The following is a 20,352-nucleotide window of genomic DNA, read 5'->3' on the forward strand; positions in this document are numbered from 1 at the left end:
GAAAACCCTTTGCCCTATTAGCGTACACATGAAGTCAGTGAACCGGATTACAAAAAATTACCTGTCTAATGTAATAATTCAAATTGATTCACATCTCATACATGAGTGTAAGGTAGCAGAATTATGATATGCCAGTTTCATATGAAAGGTAAAACACATGCCTGTCCAAAATGGATGCAAGTGTATTTTTAAAATGATTTGCATTGTCAGAGAGAGTCGCTGTAGGAGCATGCAAATTGCAGTGAAAGTGTAGACAACCATTCACTTAGGAAGAGGTGGATGTTTTGTGTTGTGGTTCCACCAACTAAAATTACAGCTCTGATCTTAGTAAACCGTACTTCAGTTTGCCATATGTGAGACTGGTTATTTGGTAAATGTACCCTGAAAAGCATAGTTGAGCTTTCTCATAATGATGCCTCTAAATCTAATTCTGTTACCACAGAGTTTTACTGAAGATCAGTTTTCATCTGTAATGGGTTTTCTAGTGACAAATTTTAAGTGAAATTTGTCGAGTATCTACCTTGCATGTGCATAGACGCTTCAAATTGGGTATGACGGTTTTGTTTTTGTTTTTTCTCTCTGCTAAACCCAACAAGCCTATGGATATTTGGTTAGGTGTGTGTCAACAAAAACGCCTCATATGTAGACATCATGGAAAAATAGCTGAGCTCATCTCACAGACCAACAGTTTTCATGATGCTGTTTTATACACGGTTGGTTTTAAGGACTAAAAGGACTTCTTAAGGTAATTTAACAGTTTAAGGCCAAAACTTTATGTTTATATAAAAAAGGCCATCTTGCTCTGTCAGACTTCTACAAAAGAACTCAAAGCTGAGAACATTTGCTTGTCGGTGTTTACTTGTGCAGAAAAAGGGTGGCAGTTGAGGGTGTATTGTGAAACAGTTGCACAGTCGTATCCCTCCCTGACTACATTATATTAATTGTACTGTACCTGGTTTATTTGAACAGCTCATTATGTCATAACAGTCTGTTTTAAATGGTAGGTGTACATTGATGGGAGGGGCTGAAATGCTTGAAGTGAGGACTTGCTGAACCTGCCTGCTGTGGTTGTTATTACAGTGTATGCAGCAGAATCATTGTTTTTAATGTGCTGACAGCTTAGCACTGGGGATCAAAGTGAGAGGGAAGTATCTTTGACTTTGTTTATATCTGCTGTAAGAGCTTAGCTTGTGCATTAACCACTTAATAACATGAAGTGGAGGAGCTTGCAAAATAAAAAGCCACGCCACATCTCACCTTGAAATTTACCTACTCCTTTCCCCTGTAAAGACTTGTTGTTTCTGATGCTCAGCTGAAGGCCATAACAATGACGATAATGAAATTAAATGGGTCCCTAAACCTCTTAAGACTTAAGTTACAGCCATGCTTTAATGTAATCAAGTGTAGGCATGCAGCAACTGGTATAAGTGGGTACGGCTAAGCCCCAGGTTGTGGCTCACAAGCCAGCTGTAGAGACAGGACTAACTGTGGTGGAACAATCTTGTTAAAATGAGCTGCATGATTAGAGCAGATATCTTCTATTATTGACCAGAGTGGGCTTCAGCTCAGCTGACAATAGCTGTGTGAGCTGAGGTTTACAATGCAAATAGAGATTAGTGTCTTTCATCGGAGAGGGGGGAAAAAAGGGCCCAGTTGAAAAATTGTAAAAAAAAAAAAAACAAAGGGGGGAAAAAGCATGTAGCTACATGTAAAATATTAATTTGTGTCTGTTGTTAAACAGTTAGCTGAAGCATTAGTTGGCTAGCCTTAACATACCTATTTTCTGTGTTTAAAGGCAACTCATGTTTTTGTATACTACGTAAAAGCTAAAAGTTTATCTGTCCAAAAGTTTATAGTTGAAGTGCAAAGACATGAAGAATTTTTTGAATGAAGTTTTAACAGTTTTTTGGACACTGTAACAAGGGCAGGGCCAGTAGGTTACTGGCACAGGACCAGTTGGAGCTCGGGACATTTAGATTCGTGTTCATCGCCCATGGCAGCACCAACTAAACACAGCCCCTCAGTCTAAAGCCTCTGCAGACCTCGCGCTTTGTTCACATCCACTGAACTGTGAGGGTCTGTCAGGATGTAGCTGTTGACCCACAGTCGTTTAGATGTGTCTGTGTGTGGGTTTAAGAGTGTGTTGGTCTTTACCTGTGTTCTTTTTCCTCCCATTCTAGTAAATATTTGTCCAGTGGAATTTTTTTTTTTAACCCATCACTGCTGGTAAAATTTCAAATGTTGACCCTGGGACTGGGTGATCAGCGAGGATCTAAAGTCCAATGGAAGCGAGTTTTATAGCTTTTGAGCTACAGTCTCAAAAGCACAATTTCCTTCTGTCTCTAACCTGGACTGAGGTTCTATGAACAGCATTAATCAGTTGACCTCAGAGAGACAGTAATTACATATGGATTTAAAAGTTAAAAAAAAAATAGGAAACCATCTGACCATGATGAGCTCTGAAAGCTGTTACCTAAAATTTAAATTGAACCTTAAAATTTATGAGGAAGCCTGTATGACCATTTTAATTTCATCTTGAAATTAAATTTATTTTATTCTGCAGATGATTAAAACACAGTTTGCGTGAGACAATGTGTTTATTAAAGTTTTAAACCAAAAGTATCACCCACATTTCTCCCATTTGTAAGATCATAAAAGGGTATCAACCGTAATACATGTAAAACTAGAATTGATCCTCTGCTATTACTATAATATTAGCTTAGGTTATCTTTAAGCAAAAGTGGCAGTATATTTGTCTTGTGCATTAATAGACTGACTCAGAAAGAGAAAGCAATTCGAAGCCACTGCTTCAGGCTTCAGGGAAGTATGAGGGAAATATTTATTCATGGCCATTTTTTGTGGGGTTTTTTTTTTGTGTTTTTTTTTTTCTTTTTCAATTTTCAAAAATGTTAAAAATGAATTTACTGAACAACTTATTCAGCAGACTGAGAAACTGAGAATGGTGACAAAATGAAAGTTTGCCTCAATATTTTACTGTTGCTGAATAACCATTGCGAGCCAAATATTGATCTGTATCACTGAATGAAGCAGTCCTAATGCACACTTATTGCTGCATTCCTTTTACATCAGAAGTTGGATGTTGGAGATACAAGTGACATCACTCCTGAAGTGACCGTGTTGGAGTAATAGTATTATTAGTTGGAAAAGCCCCCCTCCCCCAAAACAGGCTTGCTAGGGAGAAATTCATCCATCACTTTTTTCCCCCCCTTCACTTAAACACAGCTGCAGCACATCCACTGGTCAGTGCTCTTTGTATATTTTAGTAATTAGTAAATACACAACAGTGGTGTTACAGCTTACAAGATTTAAAGCTTTACTATTGTTTATGTGCACTGCTGCCATGTTGGAATGTGAAGTTGGGGTCTGGTGGGTAATCCGAGTTGAGGAGGCATTCCAGTGGAAGATTCCGACTCAGAACTCGGGATTTCCGACTTTCAACTGAAAACGGAATACAGCAAGAAGCTTTTCATATTACTTGATTTAACAAAATACAAAATGTAGTAACATTTACAACAGGCACATGTCATAGAAAACAGTATTTCTTGGTACAGTGATGTGATTCAATTTGCTATTTACACAGTATTTCACAAACAAGGGAAGAATAGTGTTTATTGCTGAGATTAACAACTGTAGGAGATTAATATCAGTCTGGAGGATCTGGTTGACTTTTTTGGCTCTGTCTAGATCAATGAGTTCTTCTTTTGCCTTGTGTGGATTCCACACACCTTTTCATTCTCATGCTATTTAAACGCTTTTATTAAAGAAAGGGCTTGATGGAGGCTTTCATAGGACTGTATTACATCTCTGCACATGCCTCTTGTCTTTTTAAGCAGTAGCCAAAATGTGTAAATACTAGCCAAGTTACCCAGACGGAAGCTATGAATAACACCTACTTGGCCTGCAGCATTAGATGGGAAGAGGTATGCGATCCTAACAAGAGTGCTGGAGCTCGACAGAGGCAAGCTTTGAATAGACTCAATTCATTATCATGTAACATAAGTGACCTTCATCATTTGTACTTCATGATCTTACTGTATAAAAATTACTCAAGCTTACAGCCTGCATGACTTTATAGTGGTGCCATTTAGTGGTGCCATTTAGGTTATCACAAAGCACTTAATCCTGTGTGAAAAAGTGCTGTGATAACAGACTGTTGAAAGTGCTGCATTTCACTAAGATTATAGTCCTTGGTTAGTACCTGAAAAGGCCACAAAATGATGACAAAATGCCCTCTGCAAGTTCTGAACTAGAAGTGATATATTTGGTATGCTGTGTCAAAAACCTATTTGAGTATTTTAGCTTCACAAATGTCAGTAATTGCTATGTATTGCAAGTTTGTAAATTGAATATCTTAGGATTTTGGTTGGAGAAAACGAGCAGTTTGAAGACATAAACTTAGATTTTAAGGCACATTTTACTTAAAATACATAGCTCTATGTATTTGTTAGGAAAAGTTCCACAGCAGGCCTTACATACTCACTGCAGCAGGACCACAATATCAGGTAGTCAAATTATCTTTAGTAACTGACTTTGTCGTGGTGACGGCCTGCCCCGTATCACAGTAATTTGAGTGTAGCCCAGATAACACTTCCAGTGTTTGGCCATCATGACCTCCTTCTAGACAGAAGGCTCTTCCATTCCAAGACTATGCTAAGCATAGCCTACACTTAAGCTCAACTTGCCTCAAAATAGATTCCTGACTGGCCACAGCACTCCTGGAAGACCTCAGTTATCTATATCACAACCTCAGGAGTCAGCACATTTATTACCAGATGCATCTGCACCAATGCAAAGAGCCTTTTGCTGTGGAGTCTGCATGCACCACATGTCAACATGTTTTTTTGGGTTTTTTTTAACAAGAACCGGATTTCCCAAATTCTCCTTCTCCTCCTCCATTATACAGCATAAAAATTAGATGGTTACACAGAATAAATTGGATGTAATCATAGAGTAGCTTACATGCAAACCACACCCTTAGAAAAATGTTATTGGCTCAGTTGTTGGCACTGTCTTGCTCTGGCGCACTTTGCATTGCTCCTTTTTTTTCCCCCTAGGTACTTTTCTTTCTCAGTCCTTTAATTTTACCAGCAGTGTACCACTGCTTGATATGTATGCCTTTTCCTGTTCACTGTACATATCTGTCCAGTTAAGGACTTAGCCAAAAATGAATGAAGTCTAAATGTAGAACAGAAGCCACAAATAGGATGTGGATGTAACTTAACTTCTATCATCTAACTGCCTGCATAATCACAAATAGGACTCAGATGGTCACAAATAGCTCTGTTTGCATAGCAAGCTGCCACCTTATTTATGTCAAGAGACTCTCTCTATAGTTAATGGGGACAGATGTTTTTTCTATGAAGTGATCTGTTTTTATTTATGAATCAGATTTTGTTTTAAGGTTATATTGAAATGTATTAGATGTTGCTGTGCTGATATGGAAGATGCATGTTTAGCTTGCAGTTACCATGTTAGGGACCCATGACTATGTTAGCACTGTGGAATCCATTTATCTAGCACTTAACTTCATGTTTGATATTTTTTTTTCTCTAATCTAAAAAGTGTGACGCATGTTTTAATATTATAGTTATAGAGACATTATGGATGGTGATTTTCAGTTTTACTTTACTTTGCAGGTCAACTTAGTAGGGGTGTTGGGTTTTTTTTTCCTTTTTATTTTTTTTACCTAAACCAAAGTCAGGTTTGTGTATTCCACCACAGTAATGTGATGGCATTGAATTTGGGTCGCAGTGTTTTCTTTGGTTACAGCACTGCAACTGAAGATAGGGTTATTTGCCCTTAAAGTACGTGTACCACATTTGGTGAAAGCCAAACATGGCACATATTAGCTTATCAAAGACCTTATACCATCTGTGGTGAAGGAGTGGTAATTTGGTCTCGTTTTGGAGCCACAAGACATGAACACTTAGACTCTGAACTCTGCTTTATACCTATAACTACTGACAGTTATTGATGAGAATTGGGTCATGCAACAGGACAGTGATCCCACACAAAGAGCAACCGAATCGCTGAAAAAGAAATGAATAAGGGTGTTGCAATGGTCCAAAGTTCATCAGGTACATTATCAATCCTTGTTCAGTTTTGGATTGGTCTTTATTTTCACTGGAAGCAATTTTGATAACAAACTGTCTTCAGCTATGCCAGTACATACCACAAATAGTTGCCTTTGAAGCAAAATACATGATACTCAAATGAGTATTTGTTGAAAAATAACTGTTGGCTTTATACATTTTCACTAAATCCTTTGAGGATGTCATTATGATATCTAATTGCTGGAGTAGTGGCTCCTCTCTGCATCACATCTTCAATTTGGATGAGGAGTAGCAGGCAGTTACTTGAACAATAAAACAGCTTCTTTGCTTGTCAAACACCCTCCTGTGTTTGGACGTCTTGCACCTAAAATGCAGCCTTGGATTAAATCCTGCTGAAGGCACCAAAGTGCAAATGAAGTTCCACCACCTGCTGGCATCATACGGCAGCTGTTTGACTCAGTCTGCATATTCATGAGGTGTTAGTCTTTCACTTTTTTTGCTGCAGATTTAAACACTAAACGTGGACAATGCCTTTGTTAAATCTTTCTGTGTTGATTGGTCGCCCACTGAGAAATAAAGTCTTGTATTTGAGAGATGCAAATAGTTAAGTGCAGAGTCAAAGTGCCTTCCACTCTGTCTTGAATGGTGTGTTTACCTAACCTGTTATCTTCTATCTGGCCTGAAAACTGCAGATGGTGGCTGGCTGTAACACACACAGTTTTTAGGGCTAGCCTTTGTGTTGCTGACCCATGTTTGACACAGAAATGAGATTCCTATGTCAACAGCACATGGTTCAGTGACACTGCAGTCTAGGCCTTACTCTGCCTCTATCACAGAGGAGTGTTACCTCACAGTTCTCCTTATTTTGTTAGTTAATTGGAAGAAATCACATCTTTTTTTCTTCTTCTATGCACTGCAAAAAAAGACAAAGCAGTTTTCATAAAGGCTTTTAACAATGTTGGCAGTATTTATTTTTTGTTGTTGTTGTTTGTGAGTTGCATATAGGAAAACTAAGAAATAGACCTGCAGCCACATAAAAAGGGGGCAAACACTGGGCAGAAAACACATACATTTAAAAAGAAGAAGCACTTTGTGATCACAAACTTTCACCAAGGTAGCTCACTCTCAGGGCAGTATTTACTTTTAAGTGAATTATATTGTATTTTTTTTATATATTCATTTTGTTTTTATTTATTTTTATGCATATTTAATTGCAGTGCAGTAAAAACAAGTGTAAAGTACATGCTTTTGTTATTTTCCCTGTTGAAACGCATTTAATATATTTGACATAATTATGAGTGCAGTTATCATTGTTTTTTTTATTTATTTATGTGGCTCTAATACATGGGTAGTGTTCATTTCAATGTTTGAGTTCTTTTAATTTTTTTGATTTGGGGGGGCGGGGTTAAAAATTTTGATCACAAGTGTTTGTTTAACAAAAAGTGCACAAAAATTGTGTGTTTAAGCCAGTTTTAACGGACTCGTAATAAAACAACGTGATATGTAGAATCCTTGTCTGCTTTCCCTGTATGCTGATATGTTGTCAGTACAAACAATGACAACAATAACATGGGCCTGAATTCTGGAGCATGGACATTAGATTCCATATTTAATATTTAATTAGCGTAATTCCGTCTTCTGATTCTAAGTTATCTTTTTTAGAATCTGTTATGAGATGTTTGCGGTCATTACTTAACCAGACCCACATTAATGATGTCAGAGTTTATTTGCTGTGTGTGATGATCCACATTGAATTAGACACCTCTCGTATTAGATTCAGTATGTCTGTTGTGTCAGTGTTTCCAGTCCTGAAAAGGATGCCTCATTCAAAGCAACACTGGAATATCTACAAATAAGGCCTGACAACCAGATTAGAAGAGGCTTGAAAATACTCCTGTGCCATCATTTTTTATTTTATTTTTTTTTTAAATTAAAGCAGTAATTAAAAGGGAACATTTCTTTGGCTGTGCTCTCACCACATAAAGTTTGACACATTTTGCACTTCAGTGAGATCTGTTGAGGCAGGTGTGAACGGAGCAATTAAAAAGTATCAGCAGAGAGGAGAGGTGACTGAAGATTTTGTGCCTTGGCTCTTGGACCAGTGATTAGTTTTTGGAAAATATGTGTTATGCTAGATGCCAGTGATGTGTATAACATAATTCTCTATAATCTTTGGCTCACAATAGCTTTGCCTGCTGCTGATGCTGGAACATTTGCTGGAAATTCACTGAAATTAGTCTAAAGGTTGTTAGATGGAACTGAGAGTTAAATTACTTTACAGTATATTTACACATTGCAATTTTAAAAAAACAAACAAACAAAAACAACAGCAACAACCCACAAGTGCTGCTCAGTGCTTGTTTAACACCTAGATAAGCTGTTAAAGCAAAGGACCACTTATTTGGCCAGCATTTCTCCAAAAGTAACTCTGGTCTCTGTACCACTTTTTCCTTCCATGTTGACAACTTCATATGATCCCTAGCTGAGGCCTTCTGTTTCCTAACCTTTCCCTACTCTGGTTATGATGTGGCAGTCTGCTGTCTGACCCTTGACCTGCAGGAAGCAGCAAAGTCGTTATCAGCGTGCCACAGGGATTTGGCATGCCCTCATATGTTTTCATAAGCACGGTTTCTGAAAAATGAGTGGGATATCAACACATATCCAAAACCTTATTAGAGGAATCATGATAATAAGGGCAAATTGGGAGCAGGGCAAGGTCAGATTTCACACGTCACACAGACTGTAAACCAGTCAATGTGCCCCGACAGAGGCATGGGTGTGTGCCTTGTTTTTGCAAGTGCTGACCTTGTGCAAAAGTATGTGGTGAATTTGCTCTGTCTTGCTTTGCAGCACGCTTAAAAGTGTATCGACACAACCCAGTCCTTCATTATAAGTATCGTACACTTTTCAAAATTAGATCAGTTGTATGTTTTGTGAATAACTATGGCAAAGAGCTTTATATTTTATCGCCTATTGGTGCCGTTTTATTCCTCATAGTCCGAAGATGGCATTTGAAGCAGTTGGTACCAAAAGCATTTGTGTATCCCATTTATCTATAATTTCAGTCCAGGATCAATCCAATTCTATCCTTTTATTAAAGTTTTTCGCATTTGTGCAAAGGATTTGTGAAGCTGGAAGCTGGGGTGTGATCATTCTCATGCCCAGTCTCTTAGTGGGATGAGCTTTTACCTGTTCCAGGATTAAGTCGCACCATGAGGTGAGAAGTCTGTTGCCAAAATAAGCTTTGTTTATGTTGAAGTGATTAGGAAAAAATTATGGGCTTTTCCACGGGTTGTGAGAACTCTGCCCTTCCTTTAGGGTTTGTGCAGCCCTACCTCTAAATTTACAATGTCAAAAAAGTTTGATGTGCACTTACTATTTATTGGAATTCATATGATCATTTCAGTATCAAACAAATATTGAGATGTGCGCATATTAGCATGTCTTTCTTGTCTTTGAATACATCCATGATCCTAAATAACCAAATAATGAAATGAAGAAACTAATTTGTTTTAATTAGAAGAGATCAAAAGCTCGCATACTGAGTGTTTGGCGTTTGTTAAAATTGTCTTACATTGTGATTTAATCTTTCTTCTGCAAGTGTTTCTTATGCCTGATTTTATTGTGATGACAAGTTTGATTTATCTGTAAAAATTCCTTCCTTTCCTAAATTGAGGGCCTGATAGAGAAATGTGTTTTACTGATTACCAGAGTTATTAGTCCTTAAACTGAATCTAGAAAAGATGTACGTAGAGGTGTGAAAAACTTGTTTCAAATTGTTATTTTGAATGTTCATTTGCTCTGACTGATGTAACTGGTTTGTATAAGAATACATTTATGTAGAGTTTGTAAATATTTTTTGTGTGTGCAAGTATCAATGAAGCACATGGTACTAAGATAAACCTGGTAGTACTTTACCTGTCTGAACTCCATCACACTGGATTGTATTGGAAATAGTTGTGCCTTTTTATAGTATGTCTGTATATTATGTGTGGGTATGACTCTGGAAAAATGGTTGAGGACAAGGGAGTCCTCCACCATTGTGGATGGTTGTGGGAGAACTACAGGAGTACGATGATTGTAACATTTTTTTGAAAAATGAAAATTCCTTATTTTATTATTTTCTGTTTTTATCCTCATAAACATATTTAGATAAAATGTAGGAGTCCGGCCAGTAAATTTAAACAAAAGCTTTGTCTCAGCTTAGCTTCGGGCTAATTCATGCATCACATCATATAAAAAAATAAGCTTAATTTGCCATCAGCAACTCTTTGTGGAATTAATGCTTCCTTACTTTGGGCTTGGCTGAGTTTTAAAAGTTGAAATAGGGAAAATTATCCCAGTGGTCTGTAAACTGGTATTTCTCATGCTTGGGCTACAGTGGTGAGGATGAACAGGACTTAACAAATGTGTCACAAAATCAAGAAAACTCAAATGTACCAATTTGTAATTTCTTAATATCTTACTAAAAATAATATTTTACTTTTCTAGTTTTACCTTTTTCAGTATAACAGTGCATTTTAAAATGTACTTGGTAGCATTAAAGACAAAAATGTATATTTTAGTATGAAAAATATAATTTCATTTAAAGAGCTTGCATATACTGGTGGATTAACTTTTACAGGAAGTGGGTTTTTTTTTTTTTTTTTTAATTAACAGTACTGTTAAATTAGGGCAGTTGTGTCATAAACCTTATATTTGGTGGTGGCCTAATAAATTTCTTGAGCACTGTAGACGGAGAAAATATTGTTGCCTAATTTCTTGGGTTGGTAGCGATTTAACCTCATCCTCAAGTCTTTGATGACTGCCACGAGATGCTGAGTCTCTTTCTGTTGCCCCTCCTCCTGGCATCTTTCGGTCGACCAGACCAGCATTATATCCTGCTGTGATCGGATTATGACTTTAATTCTTTGCCTCTATTACTGGTCACCATGGCAACCCCCACCACCCCTTTCTTGTCATGCATAGTCCAGAGTGTTTTAGCACACACAAATATAATCTGTGTGTGTATATATATATATATATATATATATATATATATATATATATATAAGCATTGCTAGTGATGGATTTGTGTTTTGCTGTAACACGTTGCGTGTGTATGCTTATCCTTTAAAAAAAAAAATATATATATATACACTCCCCCCCCCCCCCCCCCTCCTCCTCTCTGGTCTAGTGTCATGTCTAAAGTAGATGCTGCTCTCAGCTCTTTGTCTGGTGCTGTAGGTGGTCCCGTCAGGCTGAATGGGCAGAGCATGAAACCACTTCTGGAGTTTTTTTGATGGTAAAAATGCACTTTCTCATTGTACTGTGGGACTCTTTAAAATGATTCTCCAAATAGAAGCTGCTCAGGACCTTTTTCAAGCATTTATCGTGCATTGGTACGATAGTTTTCTTTAAATGCTTTGTTTGGTTTGAGATGGTAAGCCAACATGCCTGCAGCAGGCATAGTGAAAAAGCTGGAATGTAACATCCACTGCTGCCTACCAATGTCTCATTTCTGCACAGTGAAGTCTCTCTTGCAGGTTTTTAATTTTGGTGAAGCCCAGATATAATTGCTGCTCCTGCTGCGTTAAAAATATCTTTAAATGTGTAGTCAGCCTCTCAATTTCCCTGCACAAACCAGCAGAGCTTTAGCTTTAATCTCAGTACCGCAGAGTTGATTACTTGCATGTAAGTGTAATAATATGCAACCTCTGCCAGCATGCATCGTGTTTACATGGAGAAAATGCTTGTAGCTAACTCAAATGGTAAGATTTAATTGATGACAATGTCATTGTGGATTGGTTCATTTGTTTAGCTGTCCATGTGCAAAAAATTAGGCCTACACAGGTTTTCAGCATCATCATCTCTTAGTTTACACACAATATAGAAACGGTTAACTGATGAACTTTAACCTCCTAAGACCCGAACTCTTCCACGACATGAATTTTTAATTTCTCTTTGATATTTGGGCACATTGGGGCCCGGTGAATGTAAAAACAAAGAATTTCCAGATTTTTTTTTTTTTTTTTTTTACCTTATTTTTGTTTTTAAGAAAAATAAGGGCCACAAATGAGGATATTCATTTAAAATTTTGATAGAACAGTAGCAGTATAATGTCCCCGTAAGTGGATATCAGGCCCATGTAGAGCAAAATTGAGTATTTTAGTCAAAATAACCAAAAATGTGATGTCCACATATGTGGACGGCAGGTCCTAGGAGGTTAAAATTGCTGGTAGGCTTTTTGAATTGTACAAAATATCTGGTTTGGTAAGAGCTTCACCATGACAGCCTTTTCTATAGAGTAGAATTTAGGGGGAAAAGGAAAGTAACATAAATCTGTACAAGCACAAAACAAAGAGCTTTACACACATCTCCACATAAAGCAATATAATGCATGAAAGGTAGTGTATTTGCAGATTTTGAGAATTTCCTGGTTTGCTTTACATCTTTGGGTTCAGGTAATTTTTGCTATTGTCATAGAAAGGCCTATTCTGAAGCTGCACACATACAAGTGTATTTCCAAATGACAGCAAAGAGCTTCAAAAGAATTCAATTTGTGTTCCTGTAATTTGCAACTTGCCTGGCTAGTTCTGAACTTGCTTAGAGAAGGTGAACCCCACCCTGGTGGTGCAGGAGTGATTTTTCACAGCTGATAAAGGAAGCTAATGAAACCGAACTGTCTCAAAGCCAATCAATGCTAAACCAACCAGTGCTTCCTTACTTTGTTTACAACCACAAGAAGGCATGTAGCCACCAGCCTGCAGCGGCTTGATGCAAGCCTCCTGCTACCACTTTTGTCCTCTGCACATCCTGCTTTTCCCAGCCATTCACAAAGGCATAATTGTCTCCTCTGTGAAGGACATGGAAGCTTTGACGAGCCCAGTTGCAGGTGACATCATTTGAAGCAGCTACACTGCTGTCCTCAGCAAATCTCCATATAAAATTCTGGCCTGTTCACTCACCCATCTGCACCAACCATTGTGAGGGTGTTTTAGTTTTATTTTAGCTTTGACCTTTGTCTGTGTTTGAATTACTAAGGATTACTCTAATGTGTTTTTCCTCAAAAACTAAGATGGAGTGTGCATTTAAGAAATAAGATTACCAAAAGGAAATGGGACCATTTAAAAATGACCACTGATCCTTGCATAAAGTTGTGCAGGAATTGCATGAATTTAATACCATTTATCTCATTTACACTTTTTTTCAGACAGCCAAAATTAAAACTTAAGCTTTTGGTGAAAGTGAAATGACTTAGTGGAGTCCTACACAGGCAGACAATTACACATTTATGCACTCCATCCCTCCATTTAAAGAAAGGTGATATGCAGCACCTTTAATGATTTATTAAGTAGCAGTGAAAATGTGATTTGGTGGCAGTTTCAGGGATTGGGGGTGTGGTAGCAGGTTTGGGTGTGATCCAGTATTCATAGCTCAATGCTGGCAGCGTGTGAATATTAATCATTCAGTGATACAGTTCAGTCATGTCAATATACATAAGTTAGTGAAGCTGTCTTTCAGGCGGATCCAACTGTCATATTGAAGTCTGATACTTGCCAAATAAACTCATATGATCTAAGAATTTAATCAAACTGTTTGCCAGAGAGAGTGTGATTTGTATGTGATCCTTGAATTAGAATAACTTATAAGGCATACTGCACATGTGGCTGATCTCAAGCCACATACATAAAACATGATTAGGTAAAATGACGGTCCCCATCCTGACCACTGTATTCACGACAGTGGTCTAAGTGGGCGACATGGCGCCTTCCACAAACCACTGCCTGCTCCTGCATATTTTTAATGGATAAATGTGTAATCAGTGCTTAGTGTATATTTACTAGTCCAACATTTCTTTTTCTATTAAATATCCTCAGAAATTAATGCAGAAGCATGGTGTGAAAAACTAAGTACACACTGTGATTCAGTAGCTTGCAGGACCTTTAGCAGCAATAATATGATGTAAATTGCTGTAAGACTATATCAGTCTGTTATCTGTGGAGGCCTTTTGGGCCACTCATCTTTATATCTTCAGATCTCAGTTCCTAGAGAGCTGAAGGCATTCTTTTATGCACAGCTCTCAAGGTCTATAGTACTTTAGTTGGGTTTTTGATTGGACCTTTGAAAAACCTTGGTGGTCACTGCAACGATTGTGGGACATGTGACTACAAAATGAGTTCAAATCATCACCCTTCTACCACTGTGCTTGATATGTTGGTGGGTATGGGGTGTTTGTGCTGATGTGCTGTGTTTGGTTTTCTCTAAATGTCCTGCTGTGCATTATGGTCAAACATCTCCACTTTGATGTCTTTTGTCCAAAGGACAAATTTCCTGAAGTCTTGGGGTTTAAGGTGCAACTTTGCAAACTGAAGCTGACTTTCTCCAAGCAATATTTCCAAAAAAGCAATACTTGTTCAGTCTTTCGCAAATTGTACTCTCTCAAACTTTAACATTTTAAATGTTAACTGAAGTCTGAAGAATCTGATCTGGCGCTCTTGGGTTTTTGGTCATTTCTGTGAGCACTGAGCTTATGATGATTTTCCTGGGACGTCCTGTAAAGGTTGACAGCTCTCCTGAATATTTACCGCTTTTAAATCCTCTTTCTTGCTGCAGAATAATAGACTTTAGATTGGTGGAAATGGCTTTATAACTATTCCCAGGGTGATGGGCAGCAACAGAAACATCTTTAAGATCATTGCTGGTGTCTTGTGATAACATACAACTGAGTGCTCCACACAAGCAAACTGCCAAAACATCTGCTTTCACAGAAGAGGTCACATTTGCTGATCTCTTGATTAAGTGCGTTTAATCTAGAGCTACCCTCTTAACTCCTATTGAAGCAGTAAGGTTAATAAGTTCTTAATGTCAAATTCACCTACACAAAAATAACACAATCACAGTAATATACTGTATATCTGGGACTATAAGCAGTAAAACAACAAAAAAGCTTTTTTTTTTTTGTTTTAATTAACCGTTATTGCTAAGATGGTGTCTAGTTATTTGTTCTAATACAGAAATTTGAATATAATTCTGAAAAAAAATATTTAAACTTAACTGTGTATGATATTAATGCTGAAATCCTGATGGCGCAGATGAAATGCAGAGTTAATTTAGGAAATGTCATCAGATTCCCAGGTGTGAGACAGTGCTGCAGGGTATTCAGAGAGACAGGATTACACACCCAATTAGTGAGTTAAATTTTCTGCAACAAAGATACCCCCCACCCACCCCGTGTGGCCTTGGAAACATGTAATTGGTTAAATACGGTAAATTCGACACGGAATTTAATCGATTTTCTGACTAGGATTACATATTGTGCATTAAGACAGCAACATGACATGCATACAATAGAGCACAAGCTTTAACCCTGAAAGGTAGCATGGGCTGGTGCACTCTTGCTTACACAGGGTTTGTATTTTGAGCATGGATGACATGCAGCAACACCAGCTTCTGTATCTCAGTTGTTCTTTTGAGGCAGATTTAAAAAAAAATATTTACACTTAGGCTAACTGGGACAATTACATATCTGTAGAGTAAATAGGATTTGCAACCTTCAGGCTACGTTTCAGTTACTTTCTACTGTACTGTTGAGACAAACTGTGCAATTAAAGCAAAACCTCATAATCTCCTGAAGCCACACACTGCTCCGGCTGCTCCTGCTATGTGGAATGATCCATGACAGTTCTGTTTTAACCGCTTGGGTTTGTGATGTACAATGGATCCTCCTCTACTGCGTCAAATGGTGACCAGAGGAGAAGACAAAGTGCAGCCAAAACTGTCTGCTGAGGCTTTTTTGGTGTTCCCAAAATACCTCTGCACGTCAGTGCACTCTCAGCAGACACACAATGGCACGTGTCACAAAACGGTGAATGTGACACTGATCTGAGGCACCACACTCAGGCTTGACTGTTGTGGACTCTTGCACTGAAAACTGCTGTTTGGCCTGTGGTTTGTAGAAGGAGCATTTTTCATGCAGCTTACTGAAATTCAGAGTACTCCCAGATTTTTTTTAAAGTCTTTTTTCCATATATTTCAGTGCTATGCACTGATAACGTAGCACTAGGATCTCAAAAAAATTCTGTGGCTACAAACAAAATTAGTCGTTTGAACACTGATGTAGTAACAAATCCTTTAACACAGACCTGAGAAGCTTTAATCAAAACAGTCAAATGAAAAAGCGTTCCATCAAGCTAAGTATCTTTTGCCTGTGTACACATCTGTGACCATTTTGCTCGTTATTCACCAACATGGCATGACCTTCTTACAGGACATTACCTCTCCTCCCTCGCCTCCATCCGGCCGTGTAATCCCGCAGCCGTGGCGTTGGTGTCAGTGCTGGGATCCACTGTCACACAGGCGGACACAATGGTTGCCCTGTAGTCCCTTTACAGTATTGTTTTCCCCCGAACTCAGAGGCACAATAAGGCCCTTATCCACTCAGGACTGGCAAGCCTGCTGTCAGGTGCTTTTCTCCCAAGCTTGTTCGTGAGCTGAACCCATGAAAAGAATTTGTCTAAAGAACCGCTTGGAAAAAGTCTCTCTTTTGGTCCATATTGAACATGCGCAGAACATAGACTGAAATTACTCATTTTTTTCATGTTTTAGAAGCTGAAACCTTACATAAGAACATCACATCCTGACTGATAAGCCTAGAAATTATTTAGTGAAAAATATGAGCATGTTAAAAGAAGACCTCTGGTAGAGCCTTACTCATATAATGTGAAACATGCATATATGAAACATAAACAGGTTTGCCTAACATTTCAAGTTTCATTTCTCATTTACTTATTTACTCTTGCAGTTGAAGAGCATTTCCCTTAAACCTTCTTTTCTTCTTCTTCTTCCACATTTTTATTATCAGCCATTTAAAAAAAAATTTTTTGTGTCTGAAATGGAAAAAAGGCAAACATATCAGATTTAGGGATCACATTTGGAGGGTTCTGTCTTTAATCCTATTTTGATCTAATTTTTAGCTAGTGTATTATCCAGCTATTTCAGCAGCTGGATAGTGTAGTGGTAAGACTACACACCTTTGGGGCGGGAGTCGCAGTTCAAGTCCCACCCAGTATCCAGTAAGGGTCCTGGCTAGACCCCCATGTTAAAAACCAAACCCTGGAATGGCGTGGCTACATCTGCAGCCTGTCCACAGCTCGGACAAGAAACATTTCACTGCATGTTGTATGTGTGTGTAATCCTTGTGTATGTGACGAATAAAGCTTTGTTGTTGTTGTTGTTGTTGTTGTTTTTAATTCATAATTAAAGTTATTTTTTCAGTAAAATAGCCCTATTTCTTAGAATTGTCTCAACCAATGGAAGAAAGTTTCTCTAAGACTAGATGGTCAAGATCAATACTTATTCTATGTTGGGCTGTAAGTAACAGTTTCCCACTACGATGGTTTAAAAGAAAAATTCCCCTCTTGCCCTGCGAGGTGGTTTTTATCCTTCAAGCTCGGGTCCTCTACCCAGAGGCCTCGGAGCTTGAGGGTCCTGTGCAGTATCTTTGCTATTCCTAGAACTGCCACTTGCCTCGGCGCAGTGGAGGACCCGCTTGGACCACTGTTGCCTTCACCTTCCACATCTTGAGTTCTTCTCTCAGCCCTTGACATTTCTTGAGCTTCTCCTGTTCGTTCTTCTTGATGTTGCTGTTATTCGGTATAGCTTCTTTACTTAGCATTTTAACAGCGCCCTGTTATCAATCAACCGACCTGCCTGCCTACATACCAAACGACCGACTGACTGACCAACCATTTAATAAGTGCTGCTGTTTGTGTTTGTCCTTGAATTCACGCCCTCTGTGGATATGTGGTGTGTGTGCTGTACTGTTCTTTCAACAAAGAAAGAAATGCTCTTTTTAAATACACAAAGAGCACACACAGAGCTACTGTCTCTACCTTGTCTTACTCCTCCACATTCACATTACTCTAGTTAATCCCTGCCAGATTTCAGTTGGCCAAAATCGCAGCAGTTCTGTCTTGCACGCACACAGACACACTAAAGCACAGATTCACCCAGCTGGCATATTTTACAGATCAAAATACTGGGTCACAGTAGGATCCAGAGTGTTGACCCTGTCTCTGCAGATCCACACATCTATCGCTGATGTGATTATGTTTAATCCACCATGTCCCTGTGATCTGCCTATTGAAAAAGAACAAAGTGTGGCTTGTAGACAGATTTAAGATGAATTTTGGTAAAGATAAACAGTGTGAACCATGACTTTTGCATGTCTTTTTGCAGATGTGTGTGTTGTTAATGAGAAGGTGCCATAATATTCCTGTACAGCACTTTGATCTTCTGTTTACTTTCTTGTGTAGCATGATTGTGCTAACCTATAAAGAAGTGCAGTTAGAACTAATTACTCTCTTCAACCTCAACTGGTCTTGGCAGATGGCTGCCCTGAGGCTGGTTCTGCATAAAGGAGAGAGGGTTTTCTGGAGACGTCTCTCCTTCTGGAGATTTGTGATGAATGTTTTTCTAATTGGTCATATTTCAGTGACCTGCAAGCCAGGTGAGACATGAGAGGGACATGGTGCTGAAAGAATCCTGGCCTAGAAGGGTCAGAATTTGTGTGACGATGTAATGTATCCCTTTCATATTTCAGATGGCTTTTTTTTTCTTTTTTCTTTGTATTAACTGAAAGGAGCATTTTGCCTGAGCCATATATAACTTTTAGCACTATTGTACACAGAAACAAAGACACCTGGCAGAGCCTAATCACTGTTTCTGGATTTTCTGCAGGATTCGTCCTCAGCTGGCCAGGGAGAAGATTGAGGGATGTCACATCTGTACGTATGTGATGCCTGGAGAGCCCCAGGTGATTCTGGGGAAAGACAAGGCCTTCACATACGACTTTGTGTTTGATATGGACTCGCAGCAGGAGACCATCTACGGTACCTGCACAGAGAAGCTGATCGAAGGCTGTTTCGAGGGCTACAATGCCACTGTGTTTGCATATGGACAGGCAAGTCTTTGTCCTTGGTGTCACACCTGCAGCACTGTTGCTGTTTTAAAGCATCATCCTATGGTCTTTTATGCACAATACTCTCTTTAACTCATTTATTTGGCTGTGAAAATTTGCATTTGAACTCATGTGAGCTCCTCCGACTCTCTTTGACTTATAATCCTGCAAGTTGATACTCAGGGGAAAAAAAGGCCTGTTTCCACTGCTCAAAAACTGAATTGTGCTCATTTGTGCATCCCCATCATAACTGGAAAAAGTGCAGTAAAATAGACATTTTTCCATTGGTCTTTTTATTTAAAGATTTGGCCATGTTTACTGTTTACATCTATCACAAATGATAAACTAAGAAAAAGAAAAGCAGAATATTTCCATTGCATTGAGTATTTGCCACTGATATTTACATCATCACTGCCAGTGATACTGCCATTATAAAGCTTTGTAAGGTATTGAAAACTTTGTTTTATTCCTTAGCCATAAAAGGCTGATGGAGTATTGTTGTCACCCCGCTGGCAGGCGGGGTGGGGGGGGGACACCCAAGTTATTGCAATGTGCAATAACTGGAGAATCTGCCAATATGCGATTTTGAAATTGATACCATAGGGGGATCTACTAAAAGTGTTGGATAAGGTTAAATCCCAGTGGCCTTGACAACAAGGTCAAATATCAAGTTTTCTGAAAATCTTGTGAATGCAATAAAATGAGAACATGGTGACGAAGGATTCTGAAATTGATACCATGGGTATATGTGCTAGGAGGCTGAGGGGTAGCACTGATGGCTATCAGTAGCATCGTCAGCTGTAAAATCAAACACTGAAAAAAAATTAGTGGTGATGGTTATGTATTCTTGTCGTTAAATCCATCCACAAAGTACCAAGAAATCTAACCCCAAACCCCACAATTTGGCTAGTTATCTTTTAACAAAGGAAGTTTTATGCACAATAAATTGGAATTTTGTAGACAAAGCTTGATGTTTTGATGTTGTTTTTTTCCCTGTCTTTTTGAACTGTTACATAAAGCACAATCATTTTTAACTTTGTGCCAAATATTTGTTGTCTACCTCAAAACCTTTCAGATATTAGATTGTTGTTGGACTTTTTATTTTAACATGCTGGGCTTTGTGAAATTGTTTTTTTAATTTTCACTGTTTTAAAAACAATTTTTTTTAATTTTACCTGAAGTAAGTAGTTTTCACTTTCACTCATTTTCAATATCATGTTTAATTGATACTAAAAATGAGTTCCAGCCTTTTAAAAATGTTTTTCCTTTTTCAGCACTTCCATTACATGGAAATAACCTGTAGTTTCTGCCCCCCCACATCCCCCCTACAACTCGGGT

The 20,352-nt window shown here is 38.3% G+C and overlaps 1 protein-coding gene across 7 annotated transcripts in view; it reads left to right on the forward strand.

Annotated features, from left to right (window-relative positions):
- kif21a (kinesin family member 21A) overlaps window positions 1–20,352 on the forward strand; it is a 54,283-nt gene that overhangs the window by 2,410 nt on the left and 31,521 nt on the right. For all 7 annotated transcript variants that reach the window (XM_025908690.1, XM_025908692.1, XM_025908693.1 and 4 more), the window contains exon 2: window positions 18,795–19,017. In XM_025908690.1, coding sequence (XP_025764475.1) covers window positions 18,795–19,017 — 223 coding nt within the window. The remainder of the gene's footprint in view (window positions 1–18,794; window positions 19,018–20,352) is intronic.

This window comes from Oreochromis niloticus, linkage group LG7, assembly GCF_001858045.2.
Source record: "Oreochromis niloticus isolate F11D_XX linkage group LG7, O_niloticus_UMD_NMBU, whole genome shotgun sequence".
Taxonomy (NCBI): domain Eukaryota; kingdom Metazoa; phylum Chordata; class Actinopteri; order Cichliformes; family Cichlidae; genus Oreochromis; species Oreochromis niloticus.